The sequence below is a fragment of the Malurus melanocephalus genome, unplaced genomic scaffold (assembly GCF_030028575.1).
Source record: "Malurus melanocephalus ecotype Western Australia unplaced genomic scaffold, MMel_1.1 scaffold_184, whole genome shotgun sequence".
NCBI classification, from domain to species: domain Eukaryota; kingdom Metazoa; phylum Chordata; class Aves; order Passeriformes; family Maluridae; genus Malurus; species Malurus melanocephalus.
The window spans coordinates 812,424-833,574 of NW_026623416.1; the positions used below are offsets into that span (position 1 = coordinate 812,424).

The 21,151-nt window shown below is 47.3% G+C and overlaps 2 protein-coding genes across 5 annotated transcripts; both read left to right on the forward strand.

The window, feature by feature from the left end:
* Nucleotides 1-459: 459 nt before the first annotated feature.
* On the forward strand, nucleotides 460-5,435 carry CDKN2B (cyclin dependent kinase inhibitor 2B). Of its 2 annotated transcripts, XR_008965780.1 has the most exons (3): nucleotides 460-894; nucleotides 2,367-2,874; nucleotides 5,031-5,435. XR_008965780.1 is itself a non-coding variant. In XM_057373061.1 (2 exons), the coding sequence occupies exons 1-2, from the start codon at nucleotides 754-756 to the stop codon at nucleotides 2,628-2,630; spliced, it is 405 nt and encodes a 134-aa protein (XP_057229044.1). In that variant the 5' UTR covers nucleotides 460-753; the 3' UTR covers nucleotides 2,631-3,088. The 2 variants fall into 2 exon arrangements, 1 of the variants encoding a protein (XP_057229044.1); XM_057373061.1 differs by lacking the exon at nucleotides 5,031-5,435 and having other exon boundaries at nucleotides 2,367-3,088.
* A 55-nt stretch (nucleotides 5,436-5,490) lies between these two features.
* Nucleotides 5,491-16,162, forward strand: LOC130577581 (cyclin-dependent kinase 4 inhibitor B-like). 3 transcript variants are annotated; one of them, XM_057373058.1, is made up of 2 exons: nucleotides 5,491-6,055; nucleotides 14,829-16,162. In XM_057373058.1, exons 1-2 carry the CDS (start codon nucleotides 5,837-5,839, stop codon nucleotides 15,123-15,125), a joined length of 516 nt encoding a protein of 171 aa, XP_057229041.1. In that variant the 5' UTR covers nucleotides 5,491-5,836; the 3' UTR covers nucleotides 15,126-16,162. The 3 variants fall into 3 exon arrangements, with proteins under 3 accessions (XP_057229041.1, XP_057229042.1, XP_057229043.1); XM_057373059.1 differs by lacking the exon at nucleotides 5,491-6,055 and adding an exon at nucleotides 12,326-12,567; XM_057373060.1 differs by lacking the exon at nucleotides 5,491-6,055 and adding an exon at nucleotides 12,640-13,828.
* The last annotated feature ends 4,989 nt before the right edge of the window (nucleotides 16,163-21,151 follow it).

Sequence of the window (21,151 nt, forward strand, 5' to 3'; positions counted from 1 at the left end):
AGGCGGTTTAGGCGGTGGGGTGGAGACGTCACAGCTGCGATTCGTGTCTCAGTGAAGGCTGTGCCCGCTGTCTCACATTGTTTCTGCCAACTAAAAAAGGCAGAGACGGGAGCTCGCAGCTCCCGCACAGACGGGAAAGAGGGGCAGCCACCTCCACCTCCTGCGCCTCGGGTGTCCCGAGAGGGCGAGGAAGCAGCGCTGGGGAGGGAAGGGGCCCTGCTAACACTAGGCCCGCGGCCCCGAGGTTTCTCTTCCAATGTCCCGCTCTCGCTAAAGACTTTTGCTACCTTCATCGGCCTCTGCTCCCCTCGGGGCGGTCAGGCACTGATTAAGACGCTGTTTCCCTCAAGAAAGGGCCCCGGAGAATAAAATAATAGACAAACATGAAACACAGAGACAGCCCGCCTCGCCCACACGGCAGCCCGGCCTGCCACCCCCGCCGTCGGGGAGCTGCGCAGGTCGCTCCGCCCCTCAGGGCGAGGCCAGCGGTGATCGTGACATGGGCCGGGCGGCACCAGCCGGGAGAAGAAAACAAGAGCCGGGAGGGTGAGCTGCGTCCTCGCAGGTGAAGGCGGCCCCGGCGGCGGCACTGCGCGGGAACCTGTGGGCCGGGGCCGCGGCCTCCTGGGGCGCGGTAACGAGCGCTCCCATGGGCAAGGCGCTCGCCTCGGGCCGGGATCGCCGCCAGCCTCGGGCAGCGCGGGGCGGCCGAGCGGCGGCTGCGGCGCTYYKCGGTGCGCGGCGGGCCGGGACATGGCGCGGCGGGCGGGAGGCGCGGTGGCGGATGAACTGGCCAACGCCGCCGCCCGCGGGGACCTGCAGCGCCTCAGAGAGCTGCTGGACGGCGCGGCGGACCCCAACGCTGTCAACTCCTACGGCAGGACCCCCATCCAGGTAGGGAGGTGGACTGTGGGCGGCCGGGCAAGGGCAGCGGAGCCTGTGTGCCCTGCCCGAGGGGTCGGCGGCAGYCCCGGGACAGTCCCGCTGCGCCAGCCGCCCCCCTTGACTGTGCCCGGCTGCTGTCGAGGCGGCGCGGCACAGGGGTTCTCATCTCTTTGGAAAGGAGAAACTCTGTGACGGCCGCCACAAAAAGGTTTTAGTCTTAGCAACCCTTGTCTTTATTTGAACCAGCTGAGATAGGATGACTCAAATCCGAGAACTTGAACGCTGATCTGTCAATAAACGTGCAATAAAATGTAAAAACTCACGTTTGCAGAAATAATCTCCCTTTCGTTATACCTCGTCTTCTGCTTTATATGACTTAGTATTTTTCCTCTCATCTTCTGTGAAAAAAAAAGGATATATTCGGTGACTCTCACGAACAGAAACACTCGGTCGCGATAGCCTTGGGCAGCTGAAGCTGCAGGTAGACAGCAAGCGATCCTGTGGGGCTSAGTCTGCCCACGTTTTACACTCCTGTGAATGTGTAAGTAGACGTAGCCGGTGGAGATGTAGTAGAGMTTAAATTTATAAAGGCTGAGTTAATTTCCGAGGTAGTTCTAACCAGCTTTTTCTTAAAATTTCAAAATAAAACGAAACTGTAATAATCTCAGAAGCTGTGTTTAAGCTTTATTACCAGTGCTTGCGAAACACTCTCCTACAAAATGTCGGTGCAGCATTTCACTCGAAACAGGTATTTGTTGCCGTCCTCCAGAGCTTTTTTTTTTTCTTCCAATTTGCGCGGCAAGGATTTAGCCGGTGTGCTGAACGCACTGCTGGCTGTGCTAGGGGAAAGCCAGCTTAGAAAATGGCGAGCCCGAGGGGTAGGGCTCCCGGACAATTTGGTTGTGCCCTGGACACAGGGGTCTGGCAAAAGGTGCATTTTGAGACTGCTAATGGTGAAGGAAGAGGGGGCGCGGCGCCGCGGATACGATGGGCCCCCCGCATACGCGTCTCCCCTTGCCAAGGACCCTCTGGAGAAGTGTCRTGGATACAAGGGGAACGACGGCAGTCCCCGCGATCCACTGCGCCCGCACGGTTCCGCGGGGAGCGGTGCAAAGCGACTCGGCACTTGACATGGGAGTGCGTCGGGAGGAGAGCAAGCCCCTTGCCGGTTCGTCTGATCCGAGCCCACCGCCCCCGCGCTGGCTCCTGTCGCGGAGCAGCCCCAGTGTGCATTGCACACCCCGACGGGCGTCCCGCCTCTCTGCCTTACCTGTTCCCTCCTGCACCCTGGCATGGATAGAGGAGGGTTTTCCGATGCGGCACAACGGGTACATGYTCTCCATCGTTCATGGCACGTCCGGAGCCGATTTCTAAGCCTCACCCACGGATTTTCTCCTTTCCATTGACGATCCCCGTTCCTTAGCGGCTGAGAGAGAAATCCTGAGTTCTGCTGCGGGCACTGACGCTGTCTCTCCCCGCAGGTGATGATGCTGGGCAGCACGCAGGTGGCCGAGCTGCTGCTGCGGCGCGGAGCTGACCCCAACCGGCCCGACCCGCGCACCGGCTGCCTCCCGGCGCACGACGCGGCCCGCGCCGGCTTTCTGGAGACGCTGGCGGCGCTGCACCGGGCCGGGGCGCGCCTCGACCTGCCCGACGGCCGCGGCCGCCTGCCCCTCGACGTGGCGGCGGGGGGCCCGCACGGAGCGGTGGGGCGGTACCTGCGCGACCCGCCGCCCCGTGCCTAACATCTCTCCGTGCAATCCCCTCCCTAAATTTATTGCCCGTGTCCGGCTCGGGAGACACCAAGTAGTTTCGCTGCAAATAACCCCAGGGATTGTGTTTCCCTGCCGAAACGCATGAAGGACAATATTCTTTGCTCATGCCTGTAGATTATCCTGCGCTAGAAATCCTATGGCCTTCCACAAGCCCTTTTTTTCTTACAAGAGTGCAAACACCGGGAAGTATGAAATATGAAGTACTAAGTATTAAGTATGAAATAAGGAAATACTAAATGTGAAAATATTAAATAACAAATATTGCATATTAAATATGAAGGAAAATTCTCGCACGGAGATGGTACTCCCTCGCTCTGTTTTGATGGGGCTGCTTCTGGGCTTTCTGCTCCCCAGGGCCTCCCCACTCACGCTTGCTAGTCCTCCATCTGAAGAAGATGGGAGAGGCTTCAGGATCTTCCTGTCTCAGCTGCTGCTTTTGGTTGATTTTGGTTTTGGTTAAACCGAACTGAAGGGATGCTGGAGCCAATCTGCTGCTCTCTAGCTAAACTGGCTGGCACAGCAGAMTATCAGTGCTTCCTGGTGTGATTGTGGCTTTGGCAAATACCTTCTTAAAACCATGCAGGGTGCTGTGCATGTCTGTACATGTGTTCACAACGCATCCGCGGCTGTTGTCTTAAAGGTTGCAACCTGGAAGGAGAAAATAAAGAGAGATTTGTATCTCTGCAAGCCCAATACCTTCCCCACTTGAAACACTCGTTGTTTTAACAACTTGCAGGTGACCTCCCCTGAGTTATAGTGCCTTAAAAATCATGTAGGTTGTAAAACCGAGGCAGCCATAAACGAAAAATTAAAAGTCATGCTCCTAAGCTCGACTCCAGGGCTTCCCAAGTCCTCAGAGGTGACACATGAAGTAAAGAAACAATCAAACCTTTGAAACAGCTCTGCAGCTGGTGGTGAAACGGGTCTATATATTAATTATGTGAGAGTCAATACATGCTTCAATGACCGCCCCAGCACGGGGGAGGTGGATGTGAGCACCCCAGGAAAAAGATACAGCGGCAGCCTAGCCTCTGCTCAGGGGAAGCGAATAGGGGGAGAAACGCRCTCCCACCGCAGCAAGTCCTCAAGCCCCCTGAGAGGTGTGCTGTGGGAGCGCACGGGCAGCAGCAAGTAGGGCAGTGAAGCAGGCGGTGGGCACGGTGCTACCAGCCCGTGTGGGACAAGTGAGAGACCCTGCCTCCCTCCCTGAAACCCACGCAGGGCTGTGCTCACTGTGCTCACACGTCCTGCACCTTAGGAGCTGAGAAAGGGAAGCCAGGCAAGGTAGTGACAGAGCTCRTGTCTTGTACCCCAATGCAAATCCTGGGCACTTTGCAGAGCTACCTATAGAAAATGTGAAAAATMTGTATCTTGGTTATGCATTCTTACTGAATATTGAACCCCTAGATATTTCATATGTAAACATTAAAAATAATATATATACCTTTTTTGTAATGTGTTGGAATATGTTATTTATTATAAAGTAATTTCATAAAATGCATGCTTTATAATTACTTAGTATAAACTGGCACTAATATTCTGCTAGAAAATATTTAGTTATGCCATTAATGTACATAATATATCTACATATCTACATAATATATAAAATATACATGATATACATATATAGACATATATAGACAATGTTTTGATTATGCTTCAACGTTATGATTATGCTTCAATGGGATATATTTGCTTATCAGTTATTTTTTATACGTAATATATGTATTTGTTTAAGTACAGTTATTGGTTTAATTATAACCAGATTATATGCATATAAAATATGTACCAAATATTTATGTTATATTTAGTCCATATTCACATTTACTCATGGCAAGAATGCCTAGAACATGTATTTTATATGTATCTTTATATAGAAAACATACAACATTATAACATGTGATTACACACCTTATTAAATTGTGCTGCACTCTGCCCTAGAATATGGCATAGCTGTAAGCGAACTCAGGACAACACAGTTAACTGCAGTTAACTACCTTCATCCCGTGCCTGTAGGAACTGGATTGGATCTGTGACCAGACAAAGAGACAGGGGAAAGCTAGAGCCTGACCATGCTCTTTACAGAATTACAAGGTTCTGTTAAACTGTACTTACAACTTCAACAAAACCAGTATCCTGGTTTTAAATTTTCTCCAAGAAACAGACTTGACTTAAATTTTTCAGCATGCCCATTAAGGCTTATGAAACTAYAGCCAACAGCAGCAAAATAGTAATGCTGTATTATTATTGTTTGTAAACTTGGCAGAAAAATTACAAAATTTGCTAGACTAACTGCACCAAATAGAGTATGCCCTCAAAACCCAGCAGGGAAAAATTACCTAACTGCTATAAATCTGCCTCTCGGCATAGGTCTGAAGCCCCTTGCCAGGACAGGCCCGTGGTGGGGACTACTCACTCCGTGTAAAGATGAGGATCACCGGCTTGAACTCCCACTTGGCTGCGGGAGCTTCCACAGGCACCTTTCCTTCTGGCAGCAGCACTGGCTCCAGGACTTGGAGTCCTCCTTGAAAAGAAGAATACTGACAGCAACAAACAGCAGCAGCAGCACTACAKTTTATCAAGAAAACCCTAAAAGCATTATGTTTAACGTGGCAGATGACTCGCATTTTTTATTTAATATTGCCACTGTAACTGAGTACATGTGCGAGCACACAGACGCCCTTCTGCCGCAGGGTTTGCCCCCGGTGCAAGGCGAGCTGCTCCTCGGCCCCGGATCGGCCGTGCATTCCGCATCAGTGGGTTTCTACTGCTAAATCTGTCCTTCCTCTCAGCATTGCTTCGGCACCTGCATCACACAGCCAGGTAGGCATTCATTTCTCAGAATTTTGCCTTGCCTGTCGGGGAGCAGTCGTCACGGCAGTGGAGAAGAATAGGAAAAAAAAAAAAAAAAAAAAAAAAAAAAAAAAAAAGCAAAAAAAAAAAGCTCTCGAAAGGTGCTTTCATTTCGAAATGGCCGATTTCACTCACCCAGTTTCTCAGACTTGAAATCGGAATTGGTCCAAAAGAAACCACTACAAGCTTTTTCTTATCAGCATTGTTGTTAGGGTTATTGCGTGCCGAGGCAGAAGGAGAAAACTTCTGTTGACATCGCAGTTATTACTTTTTGTCCAGCCGAGAGGAGGTGTTCGTTGCGGAGGGTGGGGGGCGGGGGGGACATGCATACGCTTATATTCACCGTCCCTCCCAGGGACTGCCGCTCTGCCTCCCCTCCCGGCGACTTTCCCAGGTCTCCCCGCAGTCTCGGAGCTGTCCCGACCCCTGGCCCAGCCGCCTGTAGCCGTGACCAGCCGAACGGCCCCGCCGGGCCCGGCGAGGGTGAAGATGCGTCAGCAGAAACGATGCTCTCCCAGGCCATCGCTCTTCCCACACGGAAGGTACCCCGCAGCCGGGTGGGGGAAGCGCAGGCAGAGGGGTTCTCAGGGTGGGGGCGGGACGCGGAGGTAGCGGTAACCCACTCCACCGCTCAGGAATTCTCTGCCCGGCGGCAGAGCTGGCTCATCACCGGCTCTCGGAGTGTCGGCAGCTCTCCGGTGGTTCCTGGGAGCCAGCCGGGGAGGGGGGCGCCGGCAGGTTGATTGGGGCTTCTGAGGGACCCTCCGCTGCTGCCTCCGCCCGCTCCAAAACCTCGTCCTTCAAAAAGGAAACAAAGCGGTCAGACACAGCAGAGCACGGCCGGGGAGAAGGCCCGGGGGCTGGGCGGGGGAACCGTTCATTACCCGTTTCGGTGACCGGCGGGGGAAAGTGAAATCTTCTNCCCCCCCCCACTCCGCTCCGCTACGCAACGGTCCCGCGTCGCGTTCAAATGGCCATGTGACAAGGAAATAGCTTCTCGCCCGGGCCAACACTGGCCCGCGCTTTTAAAGCGGCAGCGATCCGCTAGCCGGCTCCCAGGGTGCCAGCGCGTCTCTCCGGGCCGCCGCAGGCCCCCTTCCCGTCGGGGTTTTCCCGGGGCTAATGGGGTCTGAGAGCAACAGAACAGGAAGAAAAAAAACTCAAACAAGTAACACCCATCCCCAAACGGAGCTGGAAGCGGCGTATTTAGAGGAGCAGACCAGGGGGAGGGCAAGGACATGTCGTCAAGGCTTTATTTGAAAGCAGGGSAGCGCCCTGCGATTGGCCGGTCTCCACGCCCGTCTGGTGGTGGTGCTCCCCGGGACCAGACAGTGGGAGGGCAGAGGAGCCAGCGGTCTCCCCYTTCCCATCCCCCGCTGCCCGTCTTCCTTCGCCCGCTTTCGAGGGGGGAGCCATTATCATGGGCGGAGCTTAAGAGCGGGGTGTAGGGGAGGGGTGCGGAGCGGAGGGAGGTGAAGTGAAATGGGGAGTCGCAATTAGTTAAACGGAAAAGAAAAAAACAAAACAAAACAAAAAAAAAACAGAAGAAAGAAAATTCTCTCCAATGAATGGAGGGTGAGAGGGCCGATTCACCGGTGGGGCCCCGCTGGGGAGGTATTTGTAGCGTGACGCGCCCGTGGCTTCCCCGCACCCATGACCCCCCGGATAAGGTGCACCATCCACTTTCGGCGCGCCCGCAGCCGGCCCCGGGCCTGGGCGCTGGGCTGGCGCATCCTCCGCCGTGTGTTCAGGGCGCTGGGGCGGCGCTGGCAGCGGCGCTGGCCGCGGCGCCTTGCCCTGCAGCTGGTCCTGCGGCGGAGGCGCCGCGGGAGCCCCCGGCCCAGGTAGGACGCCGGCAGCGGGGCTGCTCACGGGCGGCGCGGGCGGCCCGACGGGGCGGCGGGAGCGGGAGGCGGCGGCCCAGCGCCGGTGGCAGCACCGCGGGGACCCGTCCGCGCCGCATGCTCAGATGACAACGGGAACATGCTAGATTTAGGCAGGCGGGGTGTTTCTATGCGTGGGGGTTTTAAAATGTTCTTTTGTTTGGTTCTTTTTGGGGTTTTTTTAGGCAGTAGAAAATGTTCGGTTCTTGAAAAGTTGCTGTAGCTTATTTCTRCCTTTGCTCCCATTTTCTGACAAGTTGTCTGTATAGCTTAAGGAAATATAAAACCACCAGTCCTTACCAACCTTTTCAGACAGTTCCTTGCAAACAGGGAACATAGCTCTGAGGAGAGAAAATGGCCACTGTTTTCCGAGTATGCATTACTTTCCACTCTTGTAAATGACAGTGAAATACAGTGGGCCTATTTTGCCTTCCAATGCCGTTACGAAAATATGGGAAAGAAGGGTCAGAGCGGCCGAGCAGTATCAGTAACAGTAATTAAAATACACTCGTATGAAGGACCTTGAGAGGCATCCGAGGCTGGGGCAGTTTTAGAGATTTTTTCCTTATTGGAGAATGCAAAATCGGATTGTTTTGGACCTAGGCATTGATTATCACCCCTAATAATAATAATTAGACACACAGTGAAGCTAAAGTGAGTATTAATTTTGATCAGAATTTGAGAATTRTTCTGCAAAACCCTCGTAAGAGAGTTATTAGAGCATTCCAAAACCTTCTCTAGTACAGAGACTGGAAAAGAGCAGAAGTAGAAGAGAAGTAAAAATATTTGCCCAAAAATAGCTCCAAAAATGGAGATCTTTTATTTTATACATTTATAAAGAATGTATAAAATTTAAACCTTTCAAGCCATAGGACTCAAGCTATAACTTTATCAAGGAGATAAAGTAATTCAGTAATTTCTCAGCTTCAGTCTCTATTTAAATTACTTCCAGTGTTTTTTGAATAACAAGTGTGGGACAATRCACACAGACACGCAGACACATACAAAACCTTATGCACATATTATATATATATAAATCATAAACTATAGCTAGTTTTCCTTGTTGCCTTCAAATACCTCATTTTTTGCATTTGTAGTAGGCCTCGTTACTTTCTCTTACACTAAATGGGGGAAAAAGAAACTATAAACTCTGTCTGACCTGATGTGCATGAATCTCAAAAAGAAACATAAGTATGAGGGTGCTAGTTATCTTGAAGTAAATTCTCTGTAGCAAGGACAAAACCGTCTTATGGATCTAAAATTGTAGCTATTATTTTCTCTCTCTATTTCCACATTTGCTGTAAATATTACTACTTTTAAATCCTTCCCCCTGTGCTTTTAATCAGGGAGATCGAGTTTTTCTAAAATGCCAGATAGCTCTAGACTATAAATCTGATTTTGAAGGGCCTGGGATGGAGTAAGATAGGTGTGTGTTAAATCCAAAAAACAAAATGAAACTAAAACCCCTATGAAAAACACAATATCTAGGGATATTTTTGTAACTGTCTAGGGTAGCGTATAGTGAAGTTGTGCCTGCCCCATCTCTGGAAGTGACCGAGAACAGGCTTGATGAGGCAGGGTGGTGGGGTGAGACGAAGTAATATCTCTGATGTCCCTTCTAACCCTAACCATTCTCTGTGACATATACTCTGTGAAGTATTTATTCGTTATTATTGCAGTTTGAGTTTTGTTTGGGCTTTTGTGTGTGGTTTGGTTTTGCCTTTATTTGTTCAAGGTTATTTTTCAATCATTTTCATATTCAACAGAAACCCCTTATGGCACAACTTAYGGACAATAGATTTTCGTGTTCTTACTCAATATGTGTAATCAGGATAAATACCTTCGCAAATATTCTGACGTTTTAAGCYGAAAAGAAGAACGATAATGTTAAACTATTTCTGTACATTGATATTGCTTTATTTTTAGTGCAAYTCAGAACAGCTGTAACTATTCCCCATCCTCTTAAATACAAAACAGGTTACTTCGGTGCACCCTCTCCATTGCACCTCCTACCCCTGCCTCTCTTGTGCTCTTTTTTGCCTATTTGCAAGCTAAGAAATCATAATATTATGTTCTTTATAGCTGTCTCTCTGTAGTATTTAATAACCTCTGAACTTATTAACCAAATATTCATTAGATAAAATGATGTAAATGATTTGAATTTTTTGTTGTTTTTGTTGAAAGAGTAATACTTGTTAAGACTTAAAACAGGGCATAAGATGGCTGCCTTGGTTAACTGGAAGTTACTTCTTCCGTCCTTTATGCAATCATCAAAACATCTCAGAAACATTTGCACGATTGCTGTACTATAGTATTAAAATGGATCTGTTTACAGTGTCAAAGATGTATATGGTTGAATCGTGATTCTAAAATAAGAGCAGAAATGTAGGATAGGGACACTGCTTAACCTTGTGTTTTTTTTTTAACTCCTGCAAAAATATTTTTACAGTAAAGCTGTCTTGGGGAGAATGTGGATTCTCCTCCCCCCACCCCTGAGATACAAGCACAATACAAGGTTCTTTTTCTAAACACACTAACACAGGCTGTGTTGTTATTCCCCTAACTTCAGATATGACTCTATRTTGTTATGTTTTGATTAATTCGAGGTCCTTTGTTGGTACTAGAATTGTAAAATATAAGATTTGCCTTTAGAGGGGGAAGAAATYACATTATTTCAATCATGTAACTTAAAATTCTGTGGCTTTAAAATACTCTGGTAGTTTGATACAGGATTTGGAGGGTCAGTAGTGTTGGGACATAAAAATGAGACAGTATTATTGTTTTACACCAGTAGCTTTTTTCAAAATTTGGTGGMGATGAAGGTATACACAGGCCCTCTGACTTGTAGTATCATTTTCACTTGCAAATATATTGTCATGTGAGCGTGCATTTTTTTTTAATCACAGAATTAACTGGGTTAGAAAACACCTTTGAGGTAATTGAGTCCCACCTATTTTTATCTTTATATACTCACAAAAAGACATGGATTCCATGTATATTTATACACACAGATGCATAAGATCCACAATCAATACTATTTCACAGAAAGCAAGACAAGCCAGTGATAACCTACAACCCTGCCTGCCACGCATCAGTATTGATTTGGAGTTTTAAGACACCTGACAGACATAAACAATGAGGTTTTCTCCTTGGATTTCTCTCTTTGTGGCTATCATTAATGTCAGAGAGCAYAAGAAGAACACAAGACTCTTTGCCTTTTGGGTCAGAGACTGTCTTAATTTCTTAGACTTTACAGACTTTTTAAAAAATCCAGTCTTTTAAACTTTATTTATTCAATATATTTTATCATTTATTTGTTTTTAATTGTCTGCCTATCCCGAAGGCTGCTCTGAACCATGCGTTGTAGGAAAACCACAGTGGGAATTTACCACCAGTCCCCARCAAGTGAAGGTCTCGCCTCACAAAACCCCTTCAAATGTTGGACTTTCATCTGGCAATGCCGCTTGCCCCGGGATTTCACAGGAGAGGCTCAGAAAGCCACTCAGTGAAGATATTTCAGTGAATCTCTGACTCTATTCAGGCATAAATCTGTGTTTATTTCTTCTCATCCGAGGATGTCTCTATCTTTCGGTAAATGTAGACACCAAATCACCGTGTTTATCTTGTAGCTGTCTGAAACTCTCCAGGGGTTAATGCCGAAGGGCACAAAGTTGCATCTTCACAGCAGATACTGCTTCTGCGGCGTAGTACCGGTCTTCTGCAAATAAATAAAAAAAAATAAAATAAAATAAAAAAAAAATTTAAAAAAAAATCAAAAGGCGATTAGGGAACTGACAGTGTGAGGGGCGGAGGGAAGGAGAGAAAACAACAAAAGAAAGGAAAACAAAACGCAGAAAGATACCCTTACTCCCCTTGCCTCTCACACGGGTCTGGCCGGAGCTTCCAGGAGGCGGAATAAGAACCTCACGGCGAGGGTCGTGGGTGCCGATCTCCAGCTGCCCCTCGAGTGGCGGGGTGGGGGTGGGGGGTCTCTGGGGGCGGGGGTGTTTATCACGGGCGTGCTCGGGGCCTGCAGCGGGGACACTCTTGGCGGAAAGCCAAAGGGAGGAGCCAGAGGATTGGATTTTGAGGATCTTTACAGCCTCAAGGCGAGATTCTGCCTAGCCTCCGRCTGCGCGGCTGGAGCTGCACCTTACGCTGGCGGGCTCTCGCCGCAGTTTCCCTGCTCGCGGTAGCTCCTGCAGAGCCAGGCTGAAGCGACTCTCCTCTGTCCGGTGCTATGAGGGTGGTCGCAGACCTGCTGCGGGCACGGCTCCCTTCCTCAGCCGGTCCGCCTGCTCTCGACCAGCGCAGGACGGAGGCACGGACCCCCGACCCGCAGCTCGGAGGGGTTTGGGCAGGGCAGGACCCCCTTTCAGAGCCAGAARCCAAAGCTATCCCTTGAACAAAAGCCCCTCTCTGTCCCGGGAAGGTTCGGGTCCGTGGTCCCCTCGTGTGGTAGTCCTCCCGCGTTAGGAACCCGTGTGGCGTGTCCCACCTGCTCTGCCCGAGGCAGGTGCCATGGAAGATACTTGGCCGGTGGGTCTGMGCACACCTCCCGTGCCTTCGCAACCCGCCCCAATATGGGAAGATGTTGGGGACGCAAGGCCGCCGCCCCCATCCCCTCCCCACAGWGAGAGGAAAACCCTTCGACAGCCGCCCGCGCTCGAGGGGGGATGAAACCGGGCTGCCCTCCCCAGCTGCAGTGCTCGCGGACCGGGCTGCCCGCATCCCGCGGTCCCTCGCCATCCTGCCGGTGCCCCTCGCCGCCCTGCCGGTGCCCCTGCCCTGCCGGTGCCCCTCGGCCCGGGATTCTAGCGCAGCCGCTGGCAGCCGGGGCAGAGCGGATGACACAGCGCCCGCCCCGCCGGCAGCGGCACGGGGAGGGGACGCGTGGGGGCAGGAGGGGGGTGTGAGGGGAGGGGCAGCTGCCCTCGGGGAAAGGAGGAGCTGCTCTGCAGCCACGGGCGAGACCGCAGCCAGGGGAGAAGGAAAGTCAGCGGCGTTCGTGGGGCTCAGGTCGGAGGGGGGCGATGGAAGGGCTCCCCCGGAGCGACGGCGACAGGCTGTGCAGCGCCGCCGCCCGYGGGGACCACGAAGAGGTGAGGAAGCTGCTGGACGCTGGCGTGGATCCCAACGGGACCAATTCCCTTGGGAGAACCCCGCTCCAGGTACAGAGCACAGAGTAGAGAGGGGGAACCGGATGGGCCGGGGGGGGGAGGAGGTGGTGAACTGTGCTCTGCCATGCCGGTGGGGAGGCCGTGGGTATTTCGAGTTTGGAATTAATTTTTATTGTTAAGATCGGAACTATACTCCAGCCGCAGCTTTCTGAATTCAAACGGGTCCTTTACCTTACTAAGCCCTGCCGTCCAATACAAGAAATGTATTGAAAATACAAGATGGTGTTGAGAGGAACCGCTGGCAGCAAACGAATTTTTCTAGGAGGTGTTTAAAAGGAGAAGTGGGACTGCAAAATCCGCTTCCAGATTAGTTTGGAGGATTATCTGGGCTTCGAGCCAATTTTTTAATTTTTAAATATAGCCCAAACAGGTCTTTTTTTTCCCAAGGAAATCGAAGTGGGGTCCCTTACTATTATACTCATGACTGGGAACCTAGAAACTCCACTAGTAAAATTGTGACTTGAAACTAGGTGTGTGTTAGTAGTGAATTCTTTTTTTTTTTATTTTAGTAATAGTAATTTTAATTCTCTATTCATCAGTAGTTGACAGTATTTATTGATAGGTGTGAGAAGTACCGGTATGTAGAGTTGCTTTTCAGACAGTTTGGGAGCTAAAAGTGTGTTGTATTAGTCGACATACTTAACTAGAAAGTTATTAAATGTTAATTGAATGATTAATGTACTGTGATTTAAACCGGGGTTGTGCATCTAATGAAGAAGATTTTTCGAGTTGTCATTTGAAGGTACATATTTAATGATTCATCAGCTAAGCTGAACAGCCATTTTGGTCTTTGAAAAATGAAATATTTTTCTGAAGTAAGTTATTGAGAAGGGCCCTCAGTTATTCGTTTTATTTCTTTTGTATGTTCCATATGAATTGAAATTCCATATGAAAAGTATCTCCAAATATTTATAAATAATCTGTTTCCTTTTGTTCATTTCAGGGTAAGACTGAATTCTCTTTCTCTTGTCAGCAATTTTCAAAATGGCTGACACTCGAATATGTGGACCTTGTTTTTCTTTCTGGAAAAGATTAAGAATAGGAATTTATAAACTACGACATTTTAAAGCATTTTTACATTTCTATTATAAATAAACCAAATTATTTGAAGTGCAAAAACCAAAGTCTCAAAAAAGAAAGTGATGAGAAAAACTTACTGTCTTATGATCTTCTTCACAGTGTTAAGTTGCAATTCATGAAGGTTAAAATTCCACTGAAAATGATCAGGACAGTGAGGGAAGTAAAATCCCAGGTACACATTTATTTTGGGTTTTGGTTGATTGGGATTTTTTGTTGGGTTTTGTTCAATTGTGTATGATCAAACCTTGCCAAAAGTTTCTGATATTGGCAGAAAAGCAGAATATCAATAGGAATTTGCCATTTAGGTACAAAATATCGTTCAGAACTGTCCCTCAGTTGAGTTTTGCACATTGCTCGTGCACGTTCAGCTGCTGCTCTCATGCCTCTGAGAAGGAGACAGGGCTGAGAGAGAAGAAAAAAAAAAAAAAAGAAAAAATATATTTGTTCTAAAGCCAGGAGGGGAAAAATTGTAAAAATCCACAGGGAATACCAAAAAGAATCACACCCAGCCGCATTGCCCAGCTTGCTGTGATGACCATTGATAAATTAATGCATTCCAAGTGGCAGGAACCTTAATGCAAGGTTCCTCACAGCTATCACAAAATACATGGGTGTATATATAGTATACAAATATACACACGCTGTTTATGTGTATAAACATATTTAATGTATTTTTAATATATGTGTGTCTAAATATATTTATAATACATAYACATGAACTATTTATTATATAATAAAGGACACATTACATAAACGGTCTCTATACTATGTATGTATATCTGCACACATATATAGCTGTGTCTGTATGTGTGTATAAAAGTGTGTGTTCACACACACCACAAGTGCTATTTATACCATAGTGTATATAAACGGTATAAACGTGAAGCGGAACATACACATGTAGTACTAGTCTGGAAACCACATGCATCATAGTTAATATTTTAATTTATCATATAATCATAGACTATCTCGAGTTGGAAAGGATCCGTAYGCAAACGACTGTCAGTATACGTGCAGGTCACGATTATAAGAAGCCATCAACGCAGAATTGCATCCCAAAAGAGGCACCGGTCCGGCAGCCCCGGCTGCCCCCGGGACTCTCAGCGGRCGCGGTGGGCACTGGCCCGGCGGTGCTCGGGCTGGGCGGGCACTGACGCTGTCTCTCCCCGCAGGTGATGATGCTGGGCAGCACGCAGGTGGCCGAGCTGCTGCTGCGGCGCGGAGCTGACCCCAACCGGCCCGACCCGCGCACCGGCTGCCTCCCGGCGCACGACGCGGCCCGCGCCGGCTTTCTGGAGACGCTGGCGGCGCTGCACCGGGCCGGGGCGCGCCTCGACCTGCCCGACGGCCGCGGCCGCCTGCCCCTCGACGTGGCGGCGGGGGGCCCGCACGGAGCGGTGGGGCGGTACCTGCGCGACCCGCCGCCCCTTCCCGGAGCCGGGAGCGCCGCCGAGAGGGCTGCGCGCTGACCCGCCCCTCCGCTCCCTGTCCCCCAGTCCCCTGTCGCCCATCTTCGCCGCGAGTATCCCTGCCGCCGGGTCCCCAGCGAGCCATCGCAACTGGCAGCACTCCCGTTGTCSGACTGCTGGCAAGTCTTCCTCTGTCCCGCTGCCCCCAGGGCTCCTCCCAGGCACGCTCCTGCTTGCKCGAGAAAAAACATGCTGCTCAATTTCCTGAGAAAAAGGGGGATAAAGCCAAAACACAGCCGAGGTTAGCACTCCTGCTTCTCCTTCATGCTCTCCGACAGGCAAAGCACATGCAGCAGATGGTTCTTCTGCGGTCTACGGGGAAAAGAAACCATTAAAAAACAAGTTTGCCTTTCTCCCTCTCCTCTTTTCTTTTTTCCTTTTATTTTGTTGTCGGTTTATTTTGTTTTGTTTTGTTACAGTAAAGCTGCTTAGAGAAGTGAGAACGCTATGTTTCCCTTACTGGATTGCTCACTGCCCTGTAAGGCTTGGCATTTTAGTTATTCCTTTTAGAGAATTCCTTTTAGGAATTTAGTTATTCYATGCTTCAAAATAGTGAATACCTTAGCCATCTTTTTTACAAATTTAACTAATACCCAAATATTCTTCCCTCATCAGTCCACTCAACATACAATTTTGACACCAAGATATAACACCGATTGAATGTTAAAAATTTTAATGCTGATCAACATTACAGTTTGGGAACTACAAATATTTTGTGTAGCTGTATTCATGGAAAGCGATTCTTATGAGAAAACAATTGGTAATCAATTAGTTACTGCATATTTTTTTTTGCATTTGGAGACCCTATTTACTCAGAAGATACGTGCAATAAGCTGCTTCTTTTTAAGACAACTTTACGGTTCTCTAAACCAGATATTTGGAAACAATGACAAATGACTTTGGTTATAAATCTGGCTCTTAACACACTTGTTATTTTCTGTTTTTCCTACGTGATTTCTATCATCTACCCGATGTTCATACCACTTATGTGTGATGAAATACTTGYTGTTATTCAGCAATAAAACATAAAAGAGATTGGCTTAAAAATATTTTAGTCCTCGTGTTCAACTCTTTAATGGTTCTGTATGCAGCACTACTCAGTTGGGTGGTGGTATTTAATTTAACTTTGTTCGTTGTTTTCAATTTTTTTTGTGCATGTATCTGTGTAAATACATATGGATACACCCAGCACATTCACGTGGGTCGAGTAAGAGGACCTTTTTCAGATGTGAATTATTTAAGCACATACACGAGTTAAAAACATTCAAATAATTTTCATTTATTTCCTTATTGAAACAATGCGTAAAATGCAAAAAGAAAGATCAACTGCACTTTGTACCTTTGCAGAACTTAATGATTCATTTTTAAAGTGGGAGGGTTTTTCCTGGAAAAAAGAAAAAAAAAAAAAAAAAAGGAAGACAAGCACACATGGTGGCAGGCATGGGCGCGTACTATAACTGAGGCTCTTTTTTTCTGATCCCTGCAGGAAGGTTGTTGTTGGTATAGCCATGTTTCGGAGTCATCACTTTGGTTAGGGCACAGGTCCCAAAGAAGGGACAGATCAATTTCTTTAAAATAGAAGCAGAGATGGGGAGTTATTCTCCTCTCTTTAAAAAAAAAGGAAAAGGTTATTTCCTAGCTGTTTGGCGGACAAATGGAGAGCGAGCCCCATCACAGAGATGTTACTCGGGGCAGGGCGGGTGGGACAAGTCAGACTCAATGATCATTGTGGCTCCCTTTTCAATTCAGAATTTTCTGTAATTTTGTGAAAGAGCTTTTCGTTTTGTCACCCGACGCTGCAGGCTGAGGGCAGGCGTTYGGCAGAGCGCGGCTGGCGCGGCGCGGTGCGGCGGGGCGGAGGAGCACCCCCTCACACATGATCCATCGCAGCCTCCGGTCTCCCTATCCCGCTTTCTGCCCCCGCCCTCCTGCCCGCAGGCTGCCCAACCCTGGCAGGGAGGGCCAGAGCTCCGGGAAGTCCCCTCCGAAACATGGCAGGGGACTGCCATGCCGCCGGGTTTCCACCAGCCTCTACCCACTCGGGAGAACTGTGTCAAAAGCGGCTTTGGGCTCAGAACTGGGAAGCTGCTGTAAGAGGATGGAAAGTTCTTGGTATGGAATTTTCACGGTGATTTCAGAGGTGGTGTAAATGCAGTTCATTCTTTAGATAAGGAGCCAGCCGTGCTTCCTGCTATGAAAAGCACACCGCAATTGTGTGYGAATGCTAGCATCTGAATAGTTTGACAAGGTATTTTTCAATTGTGGTGTCGTCTGCCAAACTTTTATATTTAATAAAAACACCTTCAGGTGTAAAGGCACGTAGAACRATAGAGTTTGCTATTGCACATTATGAGAAATTACTCTTGGAGAACACAGGCAGCATGTCCTTTAAATTCACCCAGGTATATTGCATCTAAGGGTTCAAAGATTTAAATCTTGTGTTCAAAGTCTTTGAAAGCTTCAGGGAAGTGAAAAACAAAAAGCATTTTAGAAAAGGAAGTAATCACCTAACCTTGCCTGGAACAAAGGTGTGAAATACATTACATCTACCTACACAGAAAATAAGCCTCATGTACTGTGAATCTCAGGAGGAAAATGGAAATGCTCAGGGCCCTTACAGAAGGAAGTGTGGATTTGAAGATAGAACAGGCAAACCAAAGTACCATGTGCCGTAGGGAACCTCTGAAGACATTTGTGTCTTTTAATAGAACAGGTAAACCAAAGTACCATGTGCTGTAGGGAACTTCTGAAGACATTTGTGTCTTCTCTGGGGCAATCACTCCCAGAGAAGAGATGATTTATCTCTTTTTTCTATCTATGTTTTCTTTTAAATCAGGTTTCAATCAATCCTAAACTGCCACTCTTTTTTCTATCTTTCTTTTTTTTTTTTTNCCCCTCCCCCCCAAACTCACAGGAAGAGGTAGAAGTACTTTAAATACTATATGAACAGAAGACAGAACTCTTTTTCTTTGTGGAAATGTCCCCAGAGGACAAATTTATCCACATTCCTGTGTCTTACTATGTACTGGTAAGTGTCTTTATGCTTTYGGTAGAAACATTTGCCAACGAAATGTTTCTGTTCTGGAGAAAGTCCAAGAAGACATAGAGAAATGACACGTGGTCCATCAGAGTTGAAAACCATGAATCTTGCAACTAGAGGCTTCAGGCTGACTCCTAGAAAGATGCACAGGTGACTGCTGCTCAATCCAGCATGGCTCTTGTTATTGAGTTCAGTTCAGGATTGATGGTGGGCTGTGAGAAGCCCTGTTTGCACCCACAGCTCCAGGCAAGTAAGGATTAAGGTTCTGGGCTCATGCTATTAGAATTACCCTACTTCCTACCACTGAACAACAGCTATCACTGCCGTTGATGTGGTCACTCCTTTCAGGAAGCAGCCTCCTACACATGATTTCTGAACAAAAACATCTTACTTGAGGAGTTGCACGGCAATCTAGAATATGAGAATTTGATCTCCTAGGTGGGGAAAGTGCCAGCATCAGCACCTTGTTTTCTCAGTGGTGCTTGTTGCTGACAGGTAAGAAAACAGGCATACCGAGAGCTGGGAGGAGGGTATCCAGAACAGGGGAGAAAAGACGGTGCAGTTCAAGAAACAGGTGCTTGGGGAAAGGGGAGAAAAAACATGGCTGCCTGTACCTGAAAAATGCACAAAATACCCCACTCCATGCCAACCTGGGTCAATGGCTTTGTCTGACTTCTTAAACAATGTTCATCCTTGCAGCTGACCCTGCATGTGGCTGATGAGCAGTGGCACCTAAAATCAGAGAGTGGACCCTGCTTGGTGGCAATCACGGGTGAGAGGGCATTCCTTGCCTATACAGAACAAGCACTTGAACACTGCTGGCTATGTTTTTTTTTTTACATCTGTTTCCTCTTTAGATGCTGAGCAGCCTAAGGGCCAGAGAAGAGAATGAGAGTCAATCCAAGGTACTAGTAACACCATGGCATGGAGAATTCATATAAAATAGGGATCTGATCCAAGGACAGAGATAATTCCCCTCTCTTCACATGCAATTAAGGGGAAAGAAACTCCTACCACTATTCCTACTGGCTTATTTTGCTGGCTTACCTTCAGGCAGATCCAAAAGAATGGTTTTAATATTTGACTCTGTTACAAAAACACAAAAAAAATTTATTACAGGACATTCTTACACAGTTAATTAAAGACCCCATACATGCTGCTTCCTATTAAGCACTAATTATTAAAAAACAGATTCTAAGGTCTAATTAAAAGACTATAGATCAAATGTCTTCCTTCTTGTGCTAGAGGAACCACACTGCAGGAAACCAAACAACTGGACAGTCCTAATTGTCCTCTAAAATATATTTCACTTACTACAGCCACTATTCTTAGTTCCAGCTGGGTCTCATCTGTAACACTCTGATGTTCAGACTGAAAACATACTTTCAAATATGCCTAATCACACAGATCTTTGCATCACAAATTACTTGAGCCAATTAATAGCAAAGGTGGTGGAGAAATTGACAATTATCTAAATAAACAATGGCAAACTTTTGCAAAAGTGTAATCAAATGTTAATTTCAGTTCTTTTGAACTGACTTGCTTCAGCCAGCACTGCAGTGACAGTAGGGAGAGGAAGCAGTGTTTAAGCCAGAATTTCTCTTAGAAGACTGATCTCGCCCAGTGCTGAGCACCCTGTGAATTAATTTCTCCTCTAACTGATACTCAGCTGGTCTCAATAGAAAAAATACTCTTGCTGGTTACCGTTCTGGGAACACCAACTGTCTCACATGTGTTTTGAATACTAATACAAAAACTCAATTCTGATGTCATATGCCACATGCACAGATTCTGAGAGATACTTTGATATTAGCCCAAAAGAGTGTGAAGTGTTAGATAAGTGAAAATGAGATATGAGTGGGCAATTTCATGTTAGTAAGACAGACTGATGTTAGGCTGCAAAGAATGATTTAGAGAAAACAGAAAAAGAAGAAAAGGAGCAAATCTAATGGCCTCCCTCATGGTCTAGTTTGTGCCATATTTGAACCCACAGTATTGCATTGGCAATTACACTGCTAAAATGCACACTGGAGGATGCCCTGAACAAAATAAAAGGAGATTTCATCCAAGATAAAATTACTTCAAAAGCTATGGATAGCTAGGCTAAGCAAAATACTGCATCCAAACAATCAGTGAAGGATGGGGCATCAGATAGCCAACTCTACACTGAAAGAGCAGGTGCTCATGATGTGAGTAAGTGTGGGCTAGAAATATAGACAAGGGTGGTTTGGGTCTGAATGGTGCCAAGTCCAATTCAAGAAGTCTCTTCAATCAAAGCAAAAGGAGTTCTGTTTCCTGGAACACCTGTGCCAAGATGAAGCAGAACTAATGAACATACTGAAGGGACAATTGGACAAAAGCTCCTCTGAGCTGGTGTATGCCTACTCTTGCATGTACTTGAATGTCACACTTACCCCACAGTGACATTTCTGCCTGTGTGGATCTGGACATTTAATATAGTTCCATCTCTGACATTTACTTTGGAGGCCAGCTGAAAATTCAGTAAGTAATCAGTTGGCTACTTGTTCTGTATTTCCTGGTCCTCACCCAATGCTGGCATGCCTCCTGCTTTGTGCTGTTTGCAAGCACTCAGTTCCACTCAATCTCCCCTCTGTGTGTGTGGGAAAGAAAATTAGGCTTTGAGCATTTATTTCTAACATACCCACTGTTTCCCATTTCTCTATGCCCCCAGGGCATATCTTGCAGAACCGCATGCGAGACTGACCTGTTCTATGGCAGTTCCTGCTACCTCTAGGGCTGTTCTCTTTGCCCTAAAGTCGTGAAAGCATTCAGACCATACAAATCAGTAAGTTTAGGACAATTCCCTGGAGAATGAGAAGCAGAAAAGTGAAAAACTTAAGGTAGTATTTCATTAGGTAATCCTTTATTAGGCTTTCCATAGTTCTAATCAATTTTGTATGACATGTAATTTACCCATATCCAATCTAAATACACCCCCTTTGAGTTTTAAACTCTTTGTCCTGTT